The 22,188-nt window shown below is 35.5% G+C and overlaps 1 protein-coding gene across 1 annotated transcript in view; it reads left to right on the top strand.

Moving 5' to 3' along the window:
* Positions 1–22,188, top strand: part of LOC129263455 (uncharacterized) — a 125,185-nt gene that overhangs the window by 21,982 nt on the left and 81,015 nt on the right. Inside the window, exons 18-25 of the mRNA XM_064100693.1 lie at positions 2,136–2,279; positions 3,262–3,477; positions 5,507–5,575; positions 8,957–9,019; positions 11,804–11,878; positions 13,195–13,266; positions 14,285–14,356; positions 15,487–15,558. Coding sequence (XP_063956763.1) covers positions 2,136–2,279; positions 3,262–3,477; positions 5,507–5,575; positions 8,957–9,019; positions 11,804–11,878; positions 13,195–13,266; positions 14,285–14,356; positions 15,487–15,558 — 783 coding nt within the window. The remainder of the gene's footprint in view (positions 1–2,135; positions 2,280–3,261; positions 3,478–5,506; positions 5,576–8,956; positions 9,020–11,803; positions 11,879–13,194; positions 13,267–14,284; positions 14,357–15,486; positions 15,559–22,188) is intronic.

Below are 22,188 nucleotides of genomic sequence, written 5' to 3'. Positions count from 1 at the left end.
GCCTTCACATGTACAACAGAGCTTCCAAGTCTCCCGGATCTTGCGGGAGAATACTGGATTGCGATCCAATCTCCCGTTCTCCCGACCCCATGCCAAAATCTCCCAGATAATCAGGATTTTTAGCTGTTAAATTGTAAAATTCATACAAACGACTGTTTTACGAGTCTAGCATGTTCAACTCCCTAACACCCACGTGGAAACTCCTTATCACATTTTCATTTTACCCAGTAGCTTTTACCAGTTTTTGTATAATCGTACATTGATTTCCAATGTAAATGAAGATAATTTTACTGAACGACTGGTGAACTAGTCTAACAAGTCATTTATTTCCGGGTTTTGCAATGTGTGCGACGGAAACACTTCAGCGGCACTCCATGCACATGCTCCCCCGATGCTCCCCGGCGCAGCCGGCCCTGCCTGGCCTCCACGCGCGCGCCAGGAGAAGGGAAGTCCACGAGCGCTGCGAGGCGTTTTTCGTAAGCTTGTGTGCGCCTTATTCGAGCTGAAACTGTGGATCAATCATGGGATTAACAAGTGGATTACTTTCAGGAATAATTTTATTGACAATCCTGAAGAACAGAAGCAAAGTGGAGATTTTTTCCCCTACTTTCACTTGGGTTGATCGGATTCGAACATTTTCTCTTTCGGGAGTGAGCTAGCCTGGCGCTTGCTGGCTGGCTGAGCTGTGCCTGTGCGAAGCATGCCCTGTCCTGATTCATCCACACTACAATCGCATTGTCAGTGACCATGGAGATCGAGTCATCCATGACCAAGACGACAAAATACTTTTCGAAATATAAAGATAATTTTCAAGCGGAATGGGACTGTGTGACAATTTTCACAGGAATCCCTAAGAGACTTTAAACAGGCCACAAAGAGTTTATAAGTCTTTGCAGGGCCAGGCAAGCTCATTTACCATGTATGTTTACCACTGGCACTACTGCAGCCCCTTCCCCCTCTGGACAATTAAAGGTATTTTCTTGTTGAATCCATTTTTTAATGAATTATTTAAAAAATCAAATGTTTTTTTTTTTTCTTAATGTGTTTTTGCTCCCCAAAACTCCCATCCGTGGGACAACGTTCCGCCGCTCCCTCACAAAACCATACCTCCGCGAAATCTACTGGATTCTATCTTCCCAATGTTGGCAGCTCTGGTACAATATTGTATGTAATGTATTACATACAGTTTTATATTTGATTACATGATTTGTGACGGAATTATTTCCCTAATATCGCATCGCAATTTGCTCCACATTTTTGAAAGACTGCGATGCATAAAGTCATTTGTATAGCATATTTTACATAGGACTGTACATTACTTAGTTGAGAGCTTTCTCTTATAAAAAATACTATTCAAATGTGTAAAGCAAAATTATTCCCTGTGTGAGAAATATTGAACAAAGACTTTCTTTGAAAAAAAATTTCTGTGATTCATAACATCTATAAATCAGAAAGTGATCAAAATGAAGATCACCATCACGGTTAAGCACATGTTTGATAGTGTATAATTATTATTATTATGAATTTCCAAAAAAAACACATCTGGCTAGAATTCCATATTAATTTTGTCTATTTCTTAGTTATATATTTTATACAATCATTTGGCTCATGAATTCAAGCAATTATGCCAAGTGGTAATTTCATTGGATTTAGTTCGAAATTCCCATATATGTTTGAAATATTGTCGCTAACTGTTGTGTATCCTATTTGATCGCTCAAAGCTTCTTTAATGATCCCAGAGAACCTGCATACTCTCAAGTGTTTTGCTCCTCGAGGAGCACAACGCTTATGTTGCCTTGGCGGCTGTGGCCTTGACATTATCTTTGGCGTTGGATTCATAGTATTGGCTTCTGGCACCTTTTAAAAATACAAATTGGCAACTTTTTAATTTTATATCCATATATTTGTGCAATTTATACTAAGATATGTCCATATTTTATTTTCATTCAAACTATGTAACTGGGGTAAATATTTGTATATATATATATATATATATATAATTGTTGCCAATTTAATTAGTTAGAACAGATTAATTGATATTAGATTAGTAGTTTACCTATGTACTATGTGACCATTGATTGAATATCGTGATTTGGTTGTTTGAATATCTTGTATTATTTTCTTTCTTTCCATAGATACCTGAATAGTAACCAGTTTCATTTCCTACATGAGAATATGTTTACCAACCATTCACAGCTTTCTACCCTATCTCTGTCTGGTAACAACATTGATAAGATCCCAGATACAGCCTTTGATGGGTGTACCAGTCTAACTAGTCTGTAAGTAGATTGTTACCCTATCTCTGTCAAGTAACAACATTGATAAGATCCCAGATACAGTCTTTGATGGGTGTACCAGTCTAACTAGTCTGTAAGTAGATTGTTACCTTATCTCTGTCAAGTAACAACATTGATAAGATACCAGATACAGCCTTTGATGGGTGTACCAGTCTTACTAGTCTGTAAGTAGATTGTTACCCTATCTCTGTCAAGTAACAACATTGATAAGATACCGGATACAGCCTTTGATGGGTGTACCAGTCTTACTAGTCTGTAAGTAGATTGTTACCCTATCTCTGTCTGGTAACAACATTGATAAGATACCGGATACAGCCTTTGATGGGTGTACCAGTCTAACTAGTCTGTAAGTAGATTGTTACCCTATCTCTTTCAAGTCACATCATTGATAAGATACCGGATACAGCCTTTGATGGGTGTACCAGTCTTACTAGTCTGTAAGTAGATTGTTACCCTATCTCTGTCAAGTAATGGCATTGATAAGATATCAGATACAGCCTTCGATGGGTGTAACGCTCTAATCAGACTGCAAGTTACCCATGAATATACAATAATCCATAAAGTTTCTTGTGTATATGTTAAAAAGTAGCATCATATATCATGGAAATTATATTTAGAGGTAATGAGCCCTCAAAAAACTTTAAGTCCTGATTTTTACACTTACATTCAATAAAATAATTTGTGTAATATAATATATAATATATGATTTATTAAAATATAATATAGTGATATACATGTATTTGAATATGTGTATATGTATGTACATGCATATGTGTTTATATGTATGTGCATTTTATTTAAAATCGATGCTCTCTCATTTTCATCTCATTTTGACGTTCAAGCTTTGCAAGGAAGATATGACTCCAACTATTGGGAGATATGGTACCATGTCTTCTTATTTACAGTCAGAATTTTCTTCCTATATGCACTTTTATTTCAACTTCTCACGCTTTTCATTTCCCAGGGATCTTAGCAGTAATAAAATCGGTCGTATCATGATCACTCATTTTGAGGATAACCCGCTGACCTCTCAGATATCTCTCAGTTATAATGAGATTGCTTACATAGAAGATGGAACATTCGCTCATATCACAGGCACCAGTTCCTTCTACCTCCAGTACAACGAGCTCACTGATATCCCGATGGGCGGCGACTTTGTGAATAAGACAATGTCTCGTGCGTAAGTTTCTTATCAAAATGAATTTTAGTTTTCTTTCTTGTACTTCTGTTTGGTAATCATTGAAGTATTAATTCTGTCAAAAAGAAGACCAGCTAATTCACCCTTTTGCAAAACAATTCCTTCACTGATGTACCAGTTGACCAGGATTTTGACAAGGGCTTAATTTCTTATCAAAATAAGTTTTAGTCAGTTATTAGACCACAACGTTGGCGCTTTGTGATCTAGTGGTTCTGACTCTCGCCTTTCAAACAGAGGGTCATGGGTTCAAATCCTAGCCATGGTGTGTTTTCCTTCAGCAAGAAATTTACCAACACTGTGCTGCACTCGACCCAGGTGAGGTAAATGGGTACCGGCAGGAAATAATTCCTCAAAAAGCTGTGCGCACCAGAATCAGTAGACTAGCTTAGCCGGTGTTACAATATCTGCATGTTTATGAGATTTGAGGAGTATGTAATGATCCTGCCAAAAGAGGGCACTACAAACCTTTCGTACTTATTAAATGCTTCTCTCTCGACTATACAGAAGCTGTGTTATTCTGTTTGATTCTGACTCATAATATAACTTGAAACATGGTGGCAGCGGTTAATATAGGAGCGCCTAGAGCACCTTGCAAGGTGGATACGTGCACTATACAAATCCTATTGTAATTGTTATTGTTGTACTTCTGTTTGAAAATCATTCAAGTAGCCTCTGTCAAGAAGTAGATCAGCTAATGTACTACTTTTTACAACAATTATTTCACTGATATTCCAGTTGACTGAGAATTTGTGAATATGGCAATGACCCATGAGAATAAGTTTCTTATCAAAATCAAATTTTAGTTTCTTTGTTGTACTTTTGTTTGGAAATCATTCAAGAATTAGTTTTGTCAAAGAGTGGATGAGCTGATTAATTATTCTGTAAAAACAATTAGTTTACTGATGTACCAGGTGACGGTGAGTTTGTGAATAAGATGATGTCTTGTGCGTAAGTTTCTTATTGAAATGAAATTTGTATTCCATTGTCATACTGTGATTTGAAAGTCATTCAAGGAGCTTAAGTCAAAAGGTAGATTAGTGTAGCGAAGTGAGGCGTTTGGCCTGGGGCAGTCAAATCTATTGCTGTACACACGCATGGCCAAATGACTTCCAAACATCCCCTAATCGAGTTTTTCTCTGTGTGCAAAATAACCCCCTAAGCAAGTCTTTCACAGGCTTTAACACATTTTGGCCCCTTAACAAGTTTTCGCCAGAATATGACCCTGGGGAAAAAGCTTGGGGGAAAAAACATACCCTAAACACGTTTGGCTAGTCTTAAAAAAAAGCTTTGCAAAAAATCATACCTGAAATACGTTTGACCTTGCAATTGACCATTGACCAGTGTTTTAAAACTACCCTTTTTTTTTAAATTGGTGTTTTTGATACCCTTAATGAGTGTATGCGCGGCCTGCGTCCAAACCTGAAAAAACACCCCTTTAAGCAAGTTTTTTTATCACACGTGTGTACAGCAATATATTTGACTGGATCCCCCCCCCCCCGGGCATTTGGCTACCTGGCAGACATTTTTGAAAGAAGAACCAAATGAAATGGATATGAATAAAGAGTGTTTTGTAATGACAGAAACCAATCAGTCCTTTCGAATAAGCAGATTAATGTATTGGCGCCTTGATGTTCATCATCATCATAATCGTCATCATCATCATCATCAACCAACCCAGGTGAGGTGAATTGGTACCCAGTAGGAAGAAATTCCTTGAATGCTTGAGCACCTAGGCAGCTCAGCTAATGTTGGGGTAATAATGATAGCAGGGAGAACAGTTTTATGAACTGAAGTGCCCACCCTGAGTAAATATACCTATATTATTATTATTATGATCACAATCATCATCATCATCATCATTATCAGCATTATCATCATCATCTTATATGGCTTTGTGAATATATATATGTGATTATTAATCTGTTCATTGCATGAATATTGCAATACTAGTGATTGAGTTAATAAAGGAAATAATTTATGTATATCTTTGATTTTTGTTTCTTACTTGTAGCTATTTTAACAATAATCGGATCACCTCAGTGAAGACAAGGGCATTCTGGAATTTTGTTTCATCAAACTTGTAAGTACAGCAAAATAACTGAAATAAGGAAAGCCAGTGATTTTAAATGTTAAACAGAATCAAGGATATTACGCACATTCAATGCACATTATGTAAGTGCTCGTCAGGTTCAAAATTGCTCAAAAACACAAGTTTATGTCCATGCTAATTGTGTTTTTAGCCAAAATTCATTTCTGCTTTTAATGATTAGTTAATTTTGTCTTATTTATAATCAGAAATCTGCAATGATTTCCATAAAAAACTAACAACAAACAAAACACAAAAGTGTACATAAGAAGTTAAAAAAACAATGGAATAAGAAAAACAATTGTGATACAAAATTTTTCTGTAAAGCACATTCATATCAGAACCCTGCAAAGAGCCTATTGATTAAGAAATTAGGTATTTGGTTGCTGTATTTAGTTAATTCAAGCAAGTTTTTGATTTACACATAATTTAGCATAATAATTAATTTGTACATTAATCTTACTATTTTGAAAAAAAATTATCCATACAGCCTTGTAGATTTCATTGCACACTACCCCTGTGCAAATTTTTGTGGCACACTCGTGCGATTAGTGGGCGAGATCTGGTGGGGGGGGGTGAGCGGAATCTGCCCCTCTGGCTGTGAGATGGGGTACTTTTAGTACATGAAATGATACACACTTTCTAAGTACTTACTTATGTCTTCACTTTTCAGTCGAGAGTCGAGATTTCATTATTTTATGGAGTTAGTAAAGTTTTCATGATGCTTATTCTCACTTGAATTGTATCCCCCAAAATTGATGCAGATCCATAGTAGCCGGTGTGTTGGCTCAGTTGGTAGAGCGTTCGTCTCACAACCGGGAGGTCGGGGGTTCAAACCCCGGCCGCGTCAGACCAAAAGACGTTAAAAGATGGGAGTTGCTGCTACCCTGTTTGGCGTTCAACGATTAAAGGGATAGAGCCTCGTCGATCTGGCGCTGCACAGTGGCTGCCGGGCCCACGATCAATTGGGCAAAGCAAATTTTCGGAGTATTTCATTTCATGTCTATTTTCGAACAATAAATTATGGATTTTCATTTTCATTTTCATTATAATCAATCTTTATTCAAGACTGTTTTTTGTTTTTATCTTATATTTTTTGTGATAGAGGGTGGTATTATGATTAAAGGACAAGTCCACTCTAACAAAAAGTTGATTTTAATAAAAAGAGAAATATCCAACAAGCATAACACTGAAAATTTCATCAAAATCAGATGTTAATAATGTTCTTACATTTTCAAGTTTCATTTGATTCACAAAACAGTTATATGCACATCCTACTTGGTATGCAAATAGAAAGACAGCTAATTACGTCATCCACTCACTATTTCTTTCGTATTTTGTTATATGAAATATGAATTTTTCTAATTTTTCCTCATTTTCAAGTGAACCAATGATTAATTTCTCCCTGGACATGTGGAATAAGATTTGTTTAACCCTTAACGTGCCATGAACACATATCTGTGCTTCCACTAGAGTGCCACAAACACATTTTTGTGCAATGGTCATACAGCTACATTGTTATGTCTACTGCATTTCGAGGAGTGCATTGCATGCATGAGTGATTCCATTGTTCAGTTCAGCAAATGGTCAAGAGGTTTAACATTATTGTCTCAGGAGTGATTCTCTTTTTTTTTATAAATAAAACATTTAAATATAGACTCTTTGAAAAAAGTGGCACTCACTGATTACAGTGAATGGCACATTAAGAGTTAATACTATATGGTTCAGTCAAGTTGGTCCTTATTGTCAAATCTGTACAAAATTAGATTAGAATTTAACCCTAGTCCAAACTTGACTTTTATACCTCCCTTCTATGGAGTACTGGTGATCCTTTCTTTTGGTAAAGGGTAGATTCATTGGCGATGGTTTAGAGGGTAAAAAGGAACACCAGTCCAGAGCTTCCAAGTCTCCCGGATCCTGCGGGAGAATACTGGATTTCGATCCAATCTCCCGTTCTCCCGACCCCATGCCAAAATCTCCCGGATAATTGTGATTTTTAGCTGTTAAATTGTAAAATTCATACAAACGACTGTTTTACGAGTCTAGCATGTTCAACTCCCTTTACACCCACATGGAAACTCCTTATCACATTTTCATTTTACCCAGTTACTTTTACCAGTTTTTGTATAATCGTACATTGATTTCCAATGTAAATGAAGATAATTTTACCGAACGACTGGTGAATTAGTCTAACAAGCAATTTTTTTCCTTCTGGTTCTGCAATATGTGCATGTGCGTGATGGAAACACTTTAGCGGCACTCCATGCCTATGCCCCCCGACGCGCCCCGGCGCGGCACTGCCTGGTCTCCGGCAGACTGCGCCGCGGCAGGAGGCTATGCGAGAAGGAAAGTCCGATGCATTTTTCGGAAGCTTGTGTGCGCTTTATTCGAGCTGAAACTGTGGATCAACGATGGGTTACTATTATAATTACACCCTGACTTTTAGGAATAATTTTATTGACAATCCTGAAGAACAGAAGCAAAGTGGAGATTTTTTTAGCCTACTTTTTCTTGGGTTGATCGGATTCGAACATTTTCTCTTTCGTGAGTGAGCTAGCCTGGCGCTGGCTGGCTGTGCGTGCTTGCTACAAAAAGGCAATTTTCACAGGAATCCCTCGGCCCTCAGAGACTTTAAACAGGCCACATATAAGTCTTTACAGGGCCAGGCAAGCTCATCTTCCACTACTGCAGCCCTTTCCCCCTCTGGACAATAAAGGTATTTTCTTGTTGAATGCATTCTTTTGTGAATCATTTTATGTTCTACTGTCTTGCCTGAAGCTTGAACTTATTTTTTTAGTCAATGACAGACAATTCATCATTTCATGAAATCTCTCTAATGTGCATTTAATCTATGTGCCAAAAGTTTTGATGGTTTAGACAGCTGTTGGATACTATCAAATGTTGTTTCTTAATGAGTTTTGCTACCCAAAACTCCCGTCCGTGGGACATTTCGCCGCGCGCTCCCTCACAAAATCATACCTCCGCGAAATCTTCTGGATTCTATCATCCCAATGTTGGCAGCTCTGCCAGTCATTCTTAAAGTTGCTCTTAACTTACGAACAGCTTTATGAAACGGGACCCCAGGTTTTCATATTATTTCTATCATATTCGTGGCAATTATAATTAGGCTAATGGCATTCTTTTATTTCCCTATTCTCATTTCATGACTTCATTAATTTTTGACAACCGTTTGTAGCATGATAAGAATACATTTTAACTAATAGATAGGTGAACAATTAAGTGGCACTCCATAAAAGTCAAGTAGCACTCCATAGAAGTGTGGTCAAAGTTAACCCATGTTTAACTAAACCATGCCTCTCAGAATACCACCTACACTGTAATGACCCTAGATGATAATATCTCATTATATTACAGCAATCTGAATGACAACGATATCAACACGATAGAAACCCGAGCATTTGAAGGAGTCAGTAGTACGTAAGTATGCAGCGCTTCTGCCCAACTTTGGCAAAAGGAAGCAAGTGACACATCACTCAGATTGGAGTTTTTGTTGTTTCTGAAACACTCTTTGTATGTTGCACGTTCAGGCAAAATTTGGGGAAGAAATGATCGTTCTATGGAAAGATTTTTAAGAAAATATGATGTTAAATTATGTAAATGACGAACACACATTGCTCATATACAACAAATGATACTTTTGTAACTTGCTTCCTTTTGCCAAATTACGGCAGAAATGACTAATGGAGTGTTACAAGAAAACTTGCAATCGATCGCAAATCAAATTTTGGTCCCTTTATCACTCTTAAGTCTTTTAATTAATTGCAAATTTACAATTGATTGCTGGTCTGCCTCTTGTATGAACGAATATGAATTGATTTGCTTTAGTTAAAATCGATCTATCAATTGTAAATTTGCAACCAAATTTTGCAATTGATTGCAAATATATATATATTTTTGCAACACCCCCGATGAGATGGGATTTGATATCTAATTTCGGGGGGGGGGGGGGGGGGGGCAACTGTGCCCCTGCCCCCCCCCTCCCTGCTGCATACGGCCAAGAACATTGCAGATATTAATCATGAATAACCGACCACATTGCATATAAAGCTGTGGTCATGACTCTCTAATAGGATTTTAATTATCATAGATTCAGCACCTGTATCAGGGACTGGTTTTGAATCCTGGGGAATGTTTCACAAGGAGGAAAGTGTCACTAATATGCTTTTCTTACTGCACATATTTCCCGGGGTTAAGCTTAGCCCACTTTGTTTTCACACTACTTTTTAGCAAAGTGGGCTAGCACGGTAAAGAGTATGGTGCTACCTGGCCCTGCAAATAAGCAGGGTTAGCTGGCTTCTTGCTGTACTAGCACCACAATTGCGGTGCTAAGAGACGCAGTGTGAAACGAAACCGGGCTAAGGAAAAGTGGGCATTAGCTAATAACAGAAGTCAAATTGCACATTAACCATGCTCTTTGTGGCAAAATCATCAATATTCATGAGCTGTGCGATAGTCCTGGAGTAAGGCGTTAACCCCGGCTCAGCAAATAGTATGGGGTTAAGAAAGACAGTGTGAAACCAGAAAAAGATAGTATGGGGTTAAAGGAGAATGAAACTCTTGGAGCAAGTTAGCTTTTGTAAAAGCAGAAAATCAAAGAATAAGATCAACAAAAGTTTGAGTAAAATAGGACTAGCAATAGAAGAGTTATGAGCATTTGAATGTCGAGATCACTAATGCTATGGAGATCCTCCAATTGGCAATGCGACCAAGATCTATGATGTCACAGATGAACAACTCTCCCTTTTGGACACTGAAAATATACCCCCAAAAATCTCTTTTTGCTCATTCTAATCATATGACAAACGATTCATCAATGATATAATGTTGTGAAACCTCTGTACTTGTCCTCTCATAAAGAGAACACCTTACCTTGTGATAGACTCTATAAAAGTGAGAATATAAGTGAAATAAGTACTAAAGTAATGAGGGAGTTGTACGTGTGTGACATCACAGATCTTGGTCGCATTGCCAATGGGAGGATCTACATGGCATTAGTGATCTCAATATTCAAATGCTCATAACTTTCTTATTATTCATTCAATCTTGCTCAAACTTTCAACAATATGTTTCTTTGATTTTTCTCTTTGATATGGATTCAGCTGGTTTCAAGGGTTTCATTCTCCTTTAAGGATAGTCCAGGGGTAAGGATAGTATGGGGTTAAGGAAATGCAGTGTGAAAAGCACATTAGAGTCACTCTTTAAACCCTACATGCACATGTTTTGTAACACACAATCTTATTGATTAAGTCATCTTAGTATGATTTGATCATTTGACCAATGCAGTGATGTATGTTATGCAGCATTCAACTGGATATTTAACCCTATCTAGGCCGGGGGGGGGGGGGGGCTTCCGAGGCCCCCCTTAACGAGTCTCGCGATATTTTTTGCCGCGCTGCTCGCTGAATTTTTATTTTCAAGTCTTGCGCAACTTTTGAGACCAATTTTGCGTCACCCGGGTACGCGGTTTCGAAATTACGCAACGTTATGTAAGTGCATGTCAGACCAAAAATTGCTCAAAACGTGATTTCGTGTACAAAGTCAATGTAAATTGTGTTTTCAACCAAAAATCATAAATGTACGATTATATTTAGTTTTGCTGGTCTAAATGTATGTATTTTATGCTGTTTATGATCTCAGAAGAGTCCCCAACGAATTTCATTGAAAAAAAAATGAAAACCAAAGGGTCCAAAAAACAGAGAAATACATAAGAAATTGCAAAAAACAACATAATACATAAGAAATTGATCTGATATCACATTTTTTTCTTGTACACTTGCTAAGAACATCACAAAGAGTTTCTATGCAAAAAATTAGAACAGTTGGAGTTTTGTTTATGGAGTTAGAGGAAAAAGAATGATTTCACATACTAATTATGCCTAAATTAGCATAATTACTTAATAACAATTCGCATGAAATAAGTTACTATGGAATTTTGTAGATTATATCCCAGACAACCTGCGTGCCAATTTTCAGCGCGATCGCGCGGTCGACGGCCGAGATCTCAAGGGGGGCCTGGGAGGCCCCTCCTAGGCCATATGAACTCCCAAAATACCCCGGTCTAGATAGGGTTAAGTGCCACTCTTAATCACCTTTTAATCTTTGTGAAACACCCCCCCCCCCCCTTTACAAATTTACTATGACTGTCTTTAAGGGTTGATAATGTTAACACACCTTTAACCTCTTGTTCTGTTCACACTGAAGCTATTTTTACATCAATGCGAATCCATTGAAACACCTCCAGACTGAATCCTTCCTGGATACCTCTGCTACAGAACTGTAAGTATGAACATGGCCTTGAAAGGTGCGGTTTGTGTGTTTCATAAAACACAAGCGCAATATTACACCCTCATTATTTTACTTCATGGTGTGCTTTATATTCACGTTTATCTGTAAAAGGTTTATACAAATCAGTACATGCTGTGAATCAACCTTGATAAATAAACCCCTAAAAAAAGTTTGAAAGTCTGAGTTTGGTCATTAGTTTCTCCCAACTCCCAATTTTACACAATGCATATTTGATATTATTCAAAAGATAATTTAATTTTCTCTAAAATGATACCTTGCTTGTTATGATCATGCCATTTACGAAAAGAGTACAATTCAAAATTGTTGGATGAGGTCTGAATTGAAAAGCTGCAAAACGAGCAGAAATGGTCATGAAGGGTCAATAAAGAACATGATTCTTTTGTCAGTGTCAATAGAGATGAAAATCCATTCAAATCAAGCCCTTGCTTCTTCATTTTTGATGTTTTGTTGTAATTTATGTAGTGATGGTTCTGTGAGATAACATGGTTTGAAATACCCATGCATATTTGTTTGTTGTTATATGTTTGCTTGTTCAGAAGTGTGTTTGATTCCATGTTAATGTTGATGTTAAGGTGCATGAAAACAAACGAAACCGCTGAAAAACTCACCCATCACCACAGAAAAAAGAACAGTGACCTTCAATATTGTGTCATTTGGCAACTTATGAATTTTGACCTTGCCCCACATTTCAAAGCACTTCACCTTCATGTGAACCATAATCATATCATGTTGGGTATCATTTTAAAGAGAATTAAATGATCTATTCATTGGTACACATCACACATTGATATTCACTAAAACCGAGGAGGGATTATTGAACAATGTCAGATTTCCAAACTTTTTTTGAGGAGTTTATATACCGTTTTTAATTTTATTAATATTTAAATGTGTTTATCACTGTAATCCTCGGGTCATTTGTACTATGTTGTTATACTGTATAAAGGGTCGTGTGGTCTAGTGGTTAGAGCATTGGACTCATAATCGTAAGGTTATGAGTTTGAATTCCCGTTCTGCCATTGTACCCACTTTGATAAAAAGACTCAAGAGTAATTATCTGCCGTCTATATGAGGTCATCAGCCACTTTGCCTCCTTAACTTAGACGTTAAACGTTTCCTATGTATGACGGCTTGGCGTTATACCAGCAAAAAGCTGTCCTGCTGAGTTCTTACGTACGGGACTGAGTTACCACAAATAGAAATAGAAACAGAAATATTATACTCCATATTTGGACCTCCGTGAATTATGATTTATTTACCTTACTGTTATTTCTTCCTTTTCATTGTAGGCATCTGGGTGATATGCAGTTAACTTCTTTACCCACGCATGTATTTTCTGGCTTGAGTGTCTCAAGATATTTGTAAGTATGATCCGAGGCCCATAACGCAGAGCTTAGCAATCATCGTAGTACATTTTTTAAAACCATTGATTGTATTGACTATAATGTACAATTAATCATAAAAATAAATCGTACGATCAATCACTAACCTTTGTGTTACGGGACCAATATTTAGGGGGCCATTTACACAAAACTGTTTGTAAGTCATGTAGAATTTTGTGTGGGATTGGTGATGAGTTTTGGATGCCAATTTCTTTAAGTATCATCAGCTAAAGGTGCCATGTGATCTTTGTAGATTAAAATCCTTTTATTAAAGTTCAGTCCCATGCCAACAGCTAGTCAATTTGAATAAATAGAGATTCATCACTAAAGCATATATCTACAAAATTTCATCAAAATGAATTTAAAAAAAATTAAAAAGTTACGACATTTGAAACTGTTGCTTATTTTTCACAAAACGCAGAGATATGCAACATTTCATTTGTGTTTCATTGTACTAATTTAACAATATCGATTTATTTCTGATTTCTATTTCAAAATTGTTTTGTCTTTTTTAATTTTTATTTTTATTTTCAGTTTCATATTTTAATTATCATAATTTTTGAGAATAGGGTTAAAGGAATGTCACTCCGGCTAGATTTAGTGCAAGAAGAGGACACAAGTTGGGCATATGCAATAGGAAGCAAAAGAGAGAGAAAAAGTGAAAGAGAGAGAGGGAGGGGGGGGGGATACTAGTACACTCTAAAAAGAAATAACTCCAAAATGGGTGCAACTGTTATTCTAGTCATATTTGCCAATTTTCTAGTCATATTTTACTAGAACAGAGATATTTCTGACTAGAATATATGCCAGAAATGTGACTAGACATCATCAGTTTTACCCAGCTGACTACTGATGAAGTCAATTTGACTGATTTGTTTTAAGACTAGAAGTAATTGAAGATGACTATATGACATATACCAACTGTTTACGTACTAGGCTATGTAATGGAGTCACCATTCACATACTGATGTTTCTTTTTGTATATTATATATTGCAGTTACTTGGATAACAACCAGATAAGTTTTATTGGCAATGAGGCATTTTATGATGTTACTGGCTCATATGACTTGTAAGTATAAATGTTCTACAGGTAATAATGCTGCTATATGTTGTTTTGTATCACCTTTTTAAAGGACTAGTCCACCCCAACCAAAAGTTGATCTGAATAAAAAGAGAAAAATCCAACTAGCATAACACTGAAAATTTCATCAAAATCGGATGTAAAATAAGAAAGTTATGACATTTTAAAATTTCGCTTAATTTCACAAAACAGTTTTATGCACATCCTGGTCGGTATGCAAATGAGGGGGCTGATGACATCACTCACTCACTATTTCTTTTGTATTTTATCATATAAAATATGAAATATTCTATTTTTCTCCCCATTGTCCCGTGAAACAAAGTTTTGTTCCTCCCTGAACTTGTGGCATTACCATTGTTATAACATTTTATGGTTAAGTTGGTCCTTGATGTCAAATTGGTAAAAATTGAAATATTGTATAAATCAAACAATAAAAAAACAAAGAAATAGTGAGTGATGGACATCATCGACCCTATCATTTGCATGCCACTGAGTTGTGCATATAACTGTTTTGTGAAAAATAAGCGAAACTTTAAAAATGTCATAACTTTCTTATTTTACATCCGAGTTTGATAAAATCTTCAGCATTATGCTTGTTTGATTTTTCTCTATTTATTTTATTAAAGTCAACATTTCTCTGGGGTGGACTTGACCTTTAAAAAAAGTAGCAATAAAGGAAAAAGGAGAAGTAGTTACAAGTATTTACATTTATTAACACAATAAAGTGTAATAGACCACAGGACTTGACTATATGTCCGGCTCTTACAGGGCAGCTTAATGTGAAATAGATATAACATAGACTTTGCTACCCAGATGAGAAATATATCTATTCAATCAACCTCAATTGTAAGAAATCCATTAATGTTATAATTTTTTCGACAGAAAATTTGCACAATGTCCTAAATATACAAAGGGAAGCACACTAAATTAAAAAAAAATGAATTTATAAATATACACCATATCTAGAAAATATTTATTATGAACAAATATGCATTTTAGATGTTGATGTTGCTAGTTTTTTATAGTTTGTGTTTGATCAGATCAATCACCACTCTTTGTAAGACGGGTCTCTGGTCATGCATATGTTTGATGAGCACGTATATTGCATTATATTTCAGGTTCCTTGAGAATAACGTAATTGATACGATAGAAGGGAAGATGTTTGGTGGATCCAGTACGGCTGATAGAATGTGAGTATGAAAGGTTCCCTGTTTCATGAAGACTTGGGACAATAAATGAATTCCAAATGTACAATTTTTATAACGAGTCTACTGTCGGCCAATCAAATTGGATGATTTCAGTAGCTTTTAACTGTTCTTGAAACTTTGTTATGATAATATGTTATGTGAAACAGGTCCATGGTCATTAATTGATTTGTATGAAAGTGGTGTCAAAGTATGGATCCACTTACTGTTCATGTGTCCATGTTACATAATTGTCTGGTGATTGCATAGAGATGTATACTAATAATGCTAGAGTGCGGAGTCGCCATAGGCGCGCGTACTTAACGTCTGTGATTGCGCGGAGCGTGGTCGGCCATTGCTCGATAGGTCTAGATTTGCAGAAGTACCCGGATGTACACATAGCTCGTGCGTTGTAACGCTGTGAAAAAGGGATGCTGTCTCCGGCCTTTTTTCTTGAAGAAAAGAATCAAACCTCATTACAATCGAAAATATTAATGACAAATTGCATCTCAATTAACTATTAGTGTGATTACATGGGGATTATGCTGCGAATTTGGCATTTATACCTGACTTCTCGGGATGAAATTCTCTTATATAATTTTTGCATTTACCTCTCTGTTTATAGGCCTATTTTAGATAATAATGGGTAACAATATTTATTATTTCAGATAAAAATAAAAATATACAACGTACATTAATGGAAAGATTGACAATTAATTCAAAAGACAGCGAATTAGCCCATCTTCTCCGCTGGATATCCCTACCTTTAACTGCCTCGTCCTTTTCCACATCTCCTTCATTCACATCACTTGATGTTCTCATGACCACTTTGTTTATGTTGGATATAATATTTTAATTTCTATATAGGCCTAATAATGTAACTTGCTTTAATTTGTAAGAAATATATCATTAACAATAATTTGTATAAGTTAGTGTTTTGATCTTTGATTATGCACTATTATAATAGCAAGTAGTATGTCATTACTGTACACCATGCAGTGTACATTCTAAATTCCGAGGTTTTACAATAAATCCAGATCGGCTGTGAATATAGTGACCAGCCGAATATTAGATTAAGATTTAAACCATATAGGATTTAAACATATAAAGTTAAAAGATTGAATTTAAATCATTTGAGATTTAAAAGTTAATCCTACAGATTAAAATATAACAAAAATTTGGCTAGTTACAATTTACAGCAGATCTGCATGGATTTATTTTAAATCCATGGAATTCAGAGTGTACGTGTTGATTTTTTTTTCTCATAGGAACATAATAATTCCCAAAATCTGCAGGTCTATATGGCACCGAAAATGAAATATTGATTATAAAAATGTAGAGAATGACTTCCCAATAACTATTTGCTTTTTAATTCCCTTCACTTTAAGTTAGAATCTAATTTTTATTCACTTTTTAAGGGGTGGGTGTAATTAAAGTGTCATACGCACCCAATCAAAATTACTTTGACACACTGATCAAAATAAAATACAAGGGGCGCGACTGCATGGATCCCTCCCTAAAGTGAAAATGAACATGACAAAATAAATGATTGTGATTTTATGCACCCCCTGTTTCAAAATCATTCTGCGGCCCCGTATGTAAATGATATTATAATTTTGTTCATCCGTGAAAACCTTATTATAATACAAACCTGAATAATCAAACTCAGGTCCATAGGCTAGCCAATGAAATTAAAAGAAGAAAATTAGAAGATCAAATTAGTCATACTTTTAAAATGACAAACAAAACTGAATATGCAAAACGCGTGTTTACCCGTTTATGACATATAGGCCAGTGCATGCCAGTGTTTGGAAATCTTTGCCATAAAGTTAACACAGACACACAGTCAGACCGCAGCTCGCGCGATAATGAGCATATTCACAGAAATTTATTCAGCGGCCCTCTAGCGGTCTCCGAAGGAAAACGTGCGATCAATTTGGCTTGATTTTCCCACTGAATTGGAGGGGCTGAAGTTATAGCTCTGTACTGGTCGCTAACTTCAGTTTACGTCGAAACGAATTGTGGTAAGTTATTCTCAAGACCTTCATCTACAGTTTGGTATATAATTTTCCATATTTCGACATTTTCAACCTACCATTTTTACCTCTTTAATTGATGCTTATTTTAGTAATATTTTAACTGCGATTTTGTAGTCGGAATTTCACTTTTGGTTCCTGACTTTGCTACATAACCAAATTGTTTCGATCAGGATTTTTTAGAAAGAAGAAAAGTCACTGTTCAAAATATGTCAGAACCAACTTGACGCAAACTCACCTTATATTTTTATTTTAGAGAAAATGATAGCCTAAAAATCGAGAAATTTACGTTTTACCCGGAAGTAACTTTCTCGTTCACTCCACGATGGCGCGAAATAATGCCAAAATTACGTTCGTCGCGGGTTGGTAGAATTTCGCCTTTGGTCCCATACGTTGAAACTTCTGTAATGATGGCAGATGGCTCGCATTATAATGTGTCTGTGGACGGTGGACTTGTTTTTAAAAAATTAAGACTCAATATAAACGAAGCTTAATAAGTAGATCCCTTCTAAAGTTTTATTCAATGATTATCAGGTTTCCGAATTCCATCAAGTTTTTATTATAGATTGAGACATTTCTTGATTTATGTTGAAAATTGTTAACCTTTTTTCTTAATTAGTCGAAGTTGAGCCCCATGATGATTTTTGCCCCAGCCCAGGCTGCGGTTAAGAATTAAATGATGATTAGCTCAGACAGTCTACTCTAGAGACTATAAACAGTTTAAAGTCAAACTAAAAAGTCTGGTACTACCGTACTCAGTAGTATTTATAAACCATTTTGTTCAAATAAAAAAATTGTGGCTGTCACAGACAGTACTTAGACTTAACTTAGTTAGTCTCTTAATTGACGTACATGTAACATAATTCATACTTTGAATGGTTATTTAGTAATTTAGACTATTTCTCTCTTTTTTTGTCTCTTCTACACACAGATCTGCATACTTGCTGACTCTGGTCTCTGCTTGCTACTTCATTCTGGGAGAGTCCATCATGTACTATAATGGTCAGACTATGATTTCGACAAAGCCCTTATTTCGTTTGCAAATTTTGGACTGATACAACAGAAAATTTATCTTTATCGATATTGGAAACTAAAAAATTAGAGCACAGTTTTGGGGAGGACTAAGAATACTGACTTGGACAGGAATACAGCTTGAAAAAAATAAAAATTCACAATTCAAAACCAAAGAACATTTTTAATGTTACTAATAGTGCATTGCAAGAAACTTTCTACTCAATCACACATTCCAAAATTAAGGGTAAGTCCTTTGATTAAACACAAACATGTAGTTGATTTGCAATTGAAATTGAACATAAGTTTCTTGCAATGCCCCATAATCATATTTTGTTCTCAAGCAACTCTGTTATATGTTATCTAATGTGCTGAAGGTTAAGTGCCATGTATGTTCACAATTTTTTTTTTTCGAAGGTATAATATATTTGTCCTTTTAAACGGTATTTGAATGTGGTTACGCCTTGTTTTTGTTTTCCACAGTAATTATTGCATATATGAACAGAAGTGAAATATTTGTTGTGAAGCACTGTATGAATGTTGTGTGATCATGGAGCTATGGTGTGATGGTATTATAATTAATTCATCATTTTTGTTATAAGACTGTAAACCTGGTGGATGTGAGGGAGTGGCCTGGATGAAAGGAAAGTGAGCATGTGTCCAATTACGGATTTGCATATGTTTAGACAATTTTGTTCGTGGATAAATATTAATGTGCATTCCCTATTCCAAGCAAAGAGTAAAGGAGAAGTCCACCCCACCAAAAAATTAATTTGAATTTAAAGAAAAATAAAGTGTTGCAGAAAATTTCATAAAAACTATGATTCAAAATTAAAAAAATTACTATTTTGACATTGAGAAATTTGCCTAATTTTATAAAACAATTATATGCTCATCTTGGTCAATGTGCAAATTACAGACCCGATTATGTCACAAGCACTCTAATTTCTTGTGTATTTTTTTGTTTGATACATGTACATGACATGTATATTTTATTTTAATTTTCATTAACAAATTTTGAGAGGGATTTTAATTCCTCCATTAACATTCGTAGTTTCCATAAATGTAACCTATTGTGATTCGAGGAAGATTTTTTAGATCAAATTTGCTAAAATTTATATAATAAAAATGCAACAAAAATTTAAAAAGTAATGTGATGTGAGTGACATAATCAACTCTATTTGCATACCATTGTTTTGTGTATATAACTGTTTTGTGTTAAAAAAGGGAAATTTCTGTATTTATTCAAATAATTTTTTGTTGATGTGCACTTTACCTTTAACTCACTTCCCTTCCCACCTCTGCCCAAATAAGTGTAATCAAGAACTTGAAAATCAAAAGCAGTGATTAAGAAGAAGTAAGAATTAATCATAGAGCTATTAATAGCTCCATGATTTAATAAATACAGGCCTAAATAGAACTTCACATGAAAGTAAAAAGAGAATAAAGCTGGGTAGGAACGATGAAGGAATATGATTTAAAGAAAAAGCATAAACATATCCCCATCACCCCCCCCCCCCCCAAAAAAAAAAAAAAAAAAAAAAAAAACACAGTCCGGCGGGTTCGAACCAGGGTCCTTGCACACGCCAAAACAATGCGCTTACGCAATTCGCCACCGATCTCTTCCATACTAATTACGGGTTTTTTAAGCTATATGAAATGTTGCAAGTCTGTGCGCCGCTGTTGACCAATCAGAACGCGTCGGCAATTCTACTGCAATTCCAATCATTTTGCGATGGACATTGCCGTGGTTTTTTGTGGTTCCTGACTTTGCTACATCATAAAATTTCATAATTCTTTTTCAGTCGTAAAGAAGAATGTCTACGCTTTATATTGATTATAATATCAATTTGACGCAAGTGTAATTTCGGTGCAAAAATGCGCTCTGTTTATTCACATATATTTCTTGAAAAAAATCATTTTTTCTAAGCTAAATATCGGTCTTCAAAATACATTAAATGTGCATTTTATTTAGCTGATCAGAAATTTCAAAGTTTTATCTATAAAATAAGACCAATTTTGTGAGGAATAAACGATTCTAAGAGCAAAAAACACCGATCGGAAAGTTCGTCTTCACAGCTCATTACGTATGCATAACCACGGACGGCTATGCATACCGCTGAATAAAATAGAGCACTTTCGGACGGGCTGCGGACTGACTGCACAGTTAATTAACACAATATTTCAAGACAGGTAATTATGATGATCACTCAACAGCTGACAATTTGTATAACATCTTATTCCAAGTATTTTCAGTTTTGCAATATTCAAATAATAAAGTATGTTTGGTTTTAGTACTCACAATTTTGCAACCGTTTTTCTATGATAAGTTTATTAAGTTTGCATTTATGAATCTCTTTCATGATATTGTTATCTACTGGTTTTATACACTCAGTTTTAGTAATAATAATCTTTGTAGTATAATCCTCAGTCTTCCCGCCCTTTTTCTTCTCTTCTCGGACTTCTCCTCCTCCTTATTCATCTCCTTCTTATTATTCTATCCTTGATTTGTTCACATAATATTGGTCCAATCATTATAGGATCACAAACGCCGGCCATAATTATATATCAACAGAATATTTCAGCCGGTTTGCCGATCTGCATAGTATTTCAGCCGGAGTGAATCAAATTAAGACTTTCCAGAAAATCAAAGTAAAATTGTTCTATGTTGCGTTAAACACGCATTGTAATTTGTTTACTCTCCGAAATATTGAAATGTTTGCAAGTCAATAATACACTGTAAACATCCTACACTTTACCCCATGGCCTCTTGTACATTGCAAAATTGTACTGCTGCATGCGCGCAATTGATATGCAAATTTTGCTGTCAACAAACATTTTTAAATTGCTCGCACGTATATAAGAAATCAATATGACCGGATGGTTGACAGCATTGGAAATTTAAATCATAAACTTAATATCAATTAACTGGACCAATGCATAAATAATTTTCAAATATTATCAATAAAAGTCATTTTATGACTCACAAGTTATTGTGATGTTGGTTACATCGACGTTTAAAACGATGGGGAAAGGAGTTAGGCCCTATTCTATATATGATTTCTAAGTGTAAATCTATATGGAAAATAAATTATAAAAATTATCAAAAGTAAAGAAATAAATTATCAGCAATCAGCATCATAGTAATTAGGAAACTATACTTGAAAAAAAAATGCAATCGTGTTTTTTTCGATACCTTGTGTCTCGATCGGATGCATCAGACACTGTGAAAGGGCCTATGAAATTTCTGACGTCAACTTGAACACCAGATCATGTTAAATTTGCAGGACATAGAACGATATGCCTAGGCCTAGCTGCATGTTATTTTTAATATTCATCCCTTCCAAATCATCAGAAAATAGAAGTCATATATATGATACATCGAAATGTTATGACCAAAGCAAAAACGATTGGGGATGTATATTATCGTTGGACTGTATTATTTGTAGGATATGCCCTATAGATAGGTCTATTATTGTGGATTATTATAGGCAGTTTTGTCCTCAGTTTTGATAGATTATTTGTTAATTTGAACTTTAATCCAGTGCGATTTACAATTTTGCTTTTCCATTTGCTTTCGAGCTCATAT

The sequence above is a fragment of the Lytechinus pictus genome, chromosome 6, assembly GCF_037042905.1.
Source record: "Lytechinus pictus isolate F3 Inbred chromosome 6, Lp3.0, whole genome shotgun sequence".
Classification (NCBI taxonomy): domain Eukaryota; kingdom Metazoa; phylum Echinodermata; class Echinoidea; order Temnopleuroida; family Toxopneustidae; genus Lytechinus; species Lytechinus pictus.
This window is presented reverse-complemented; position numbering and strand designations above follow the sequence as displayed.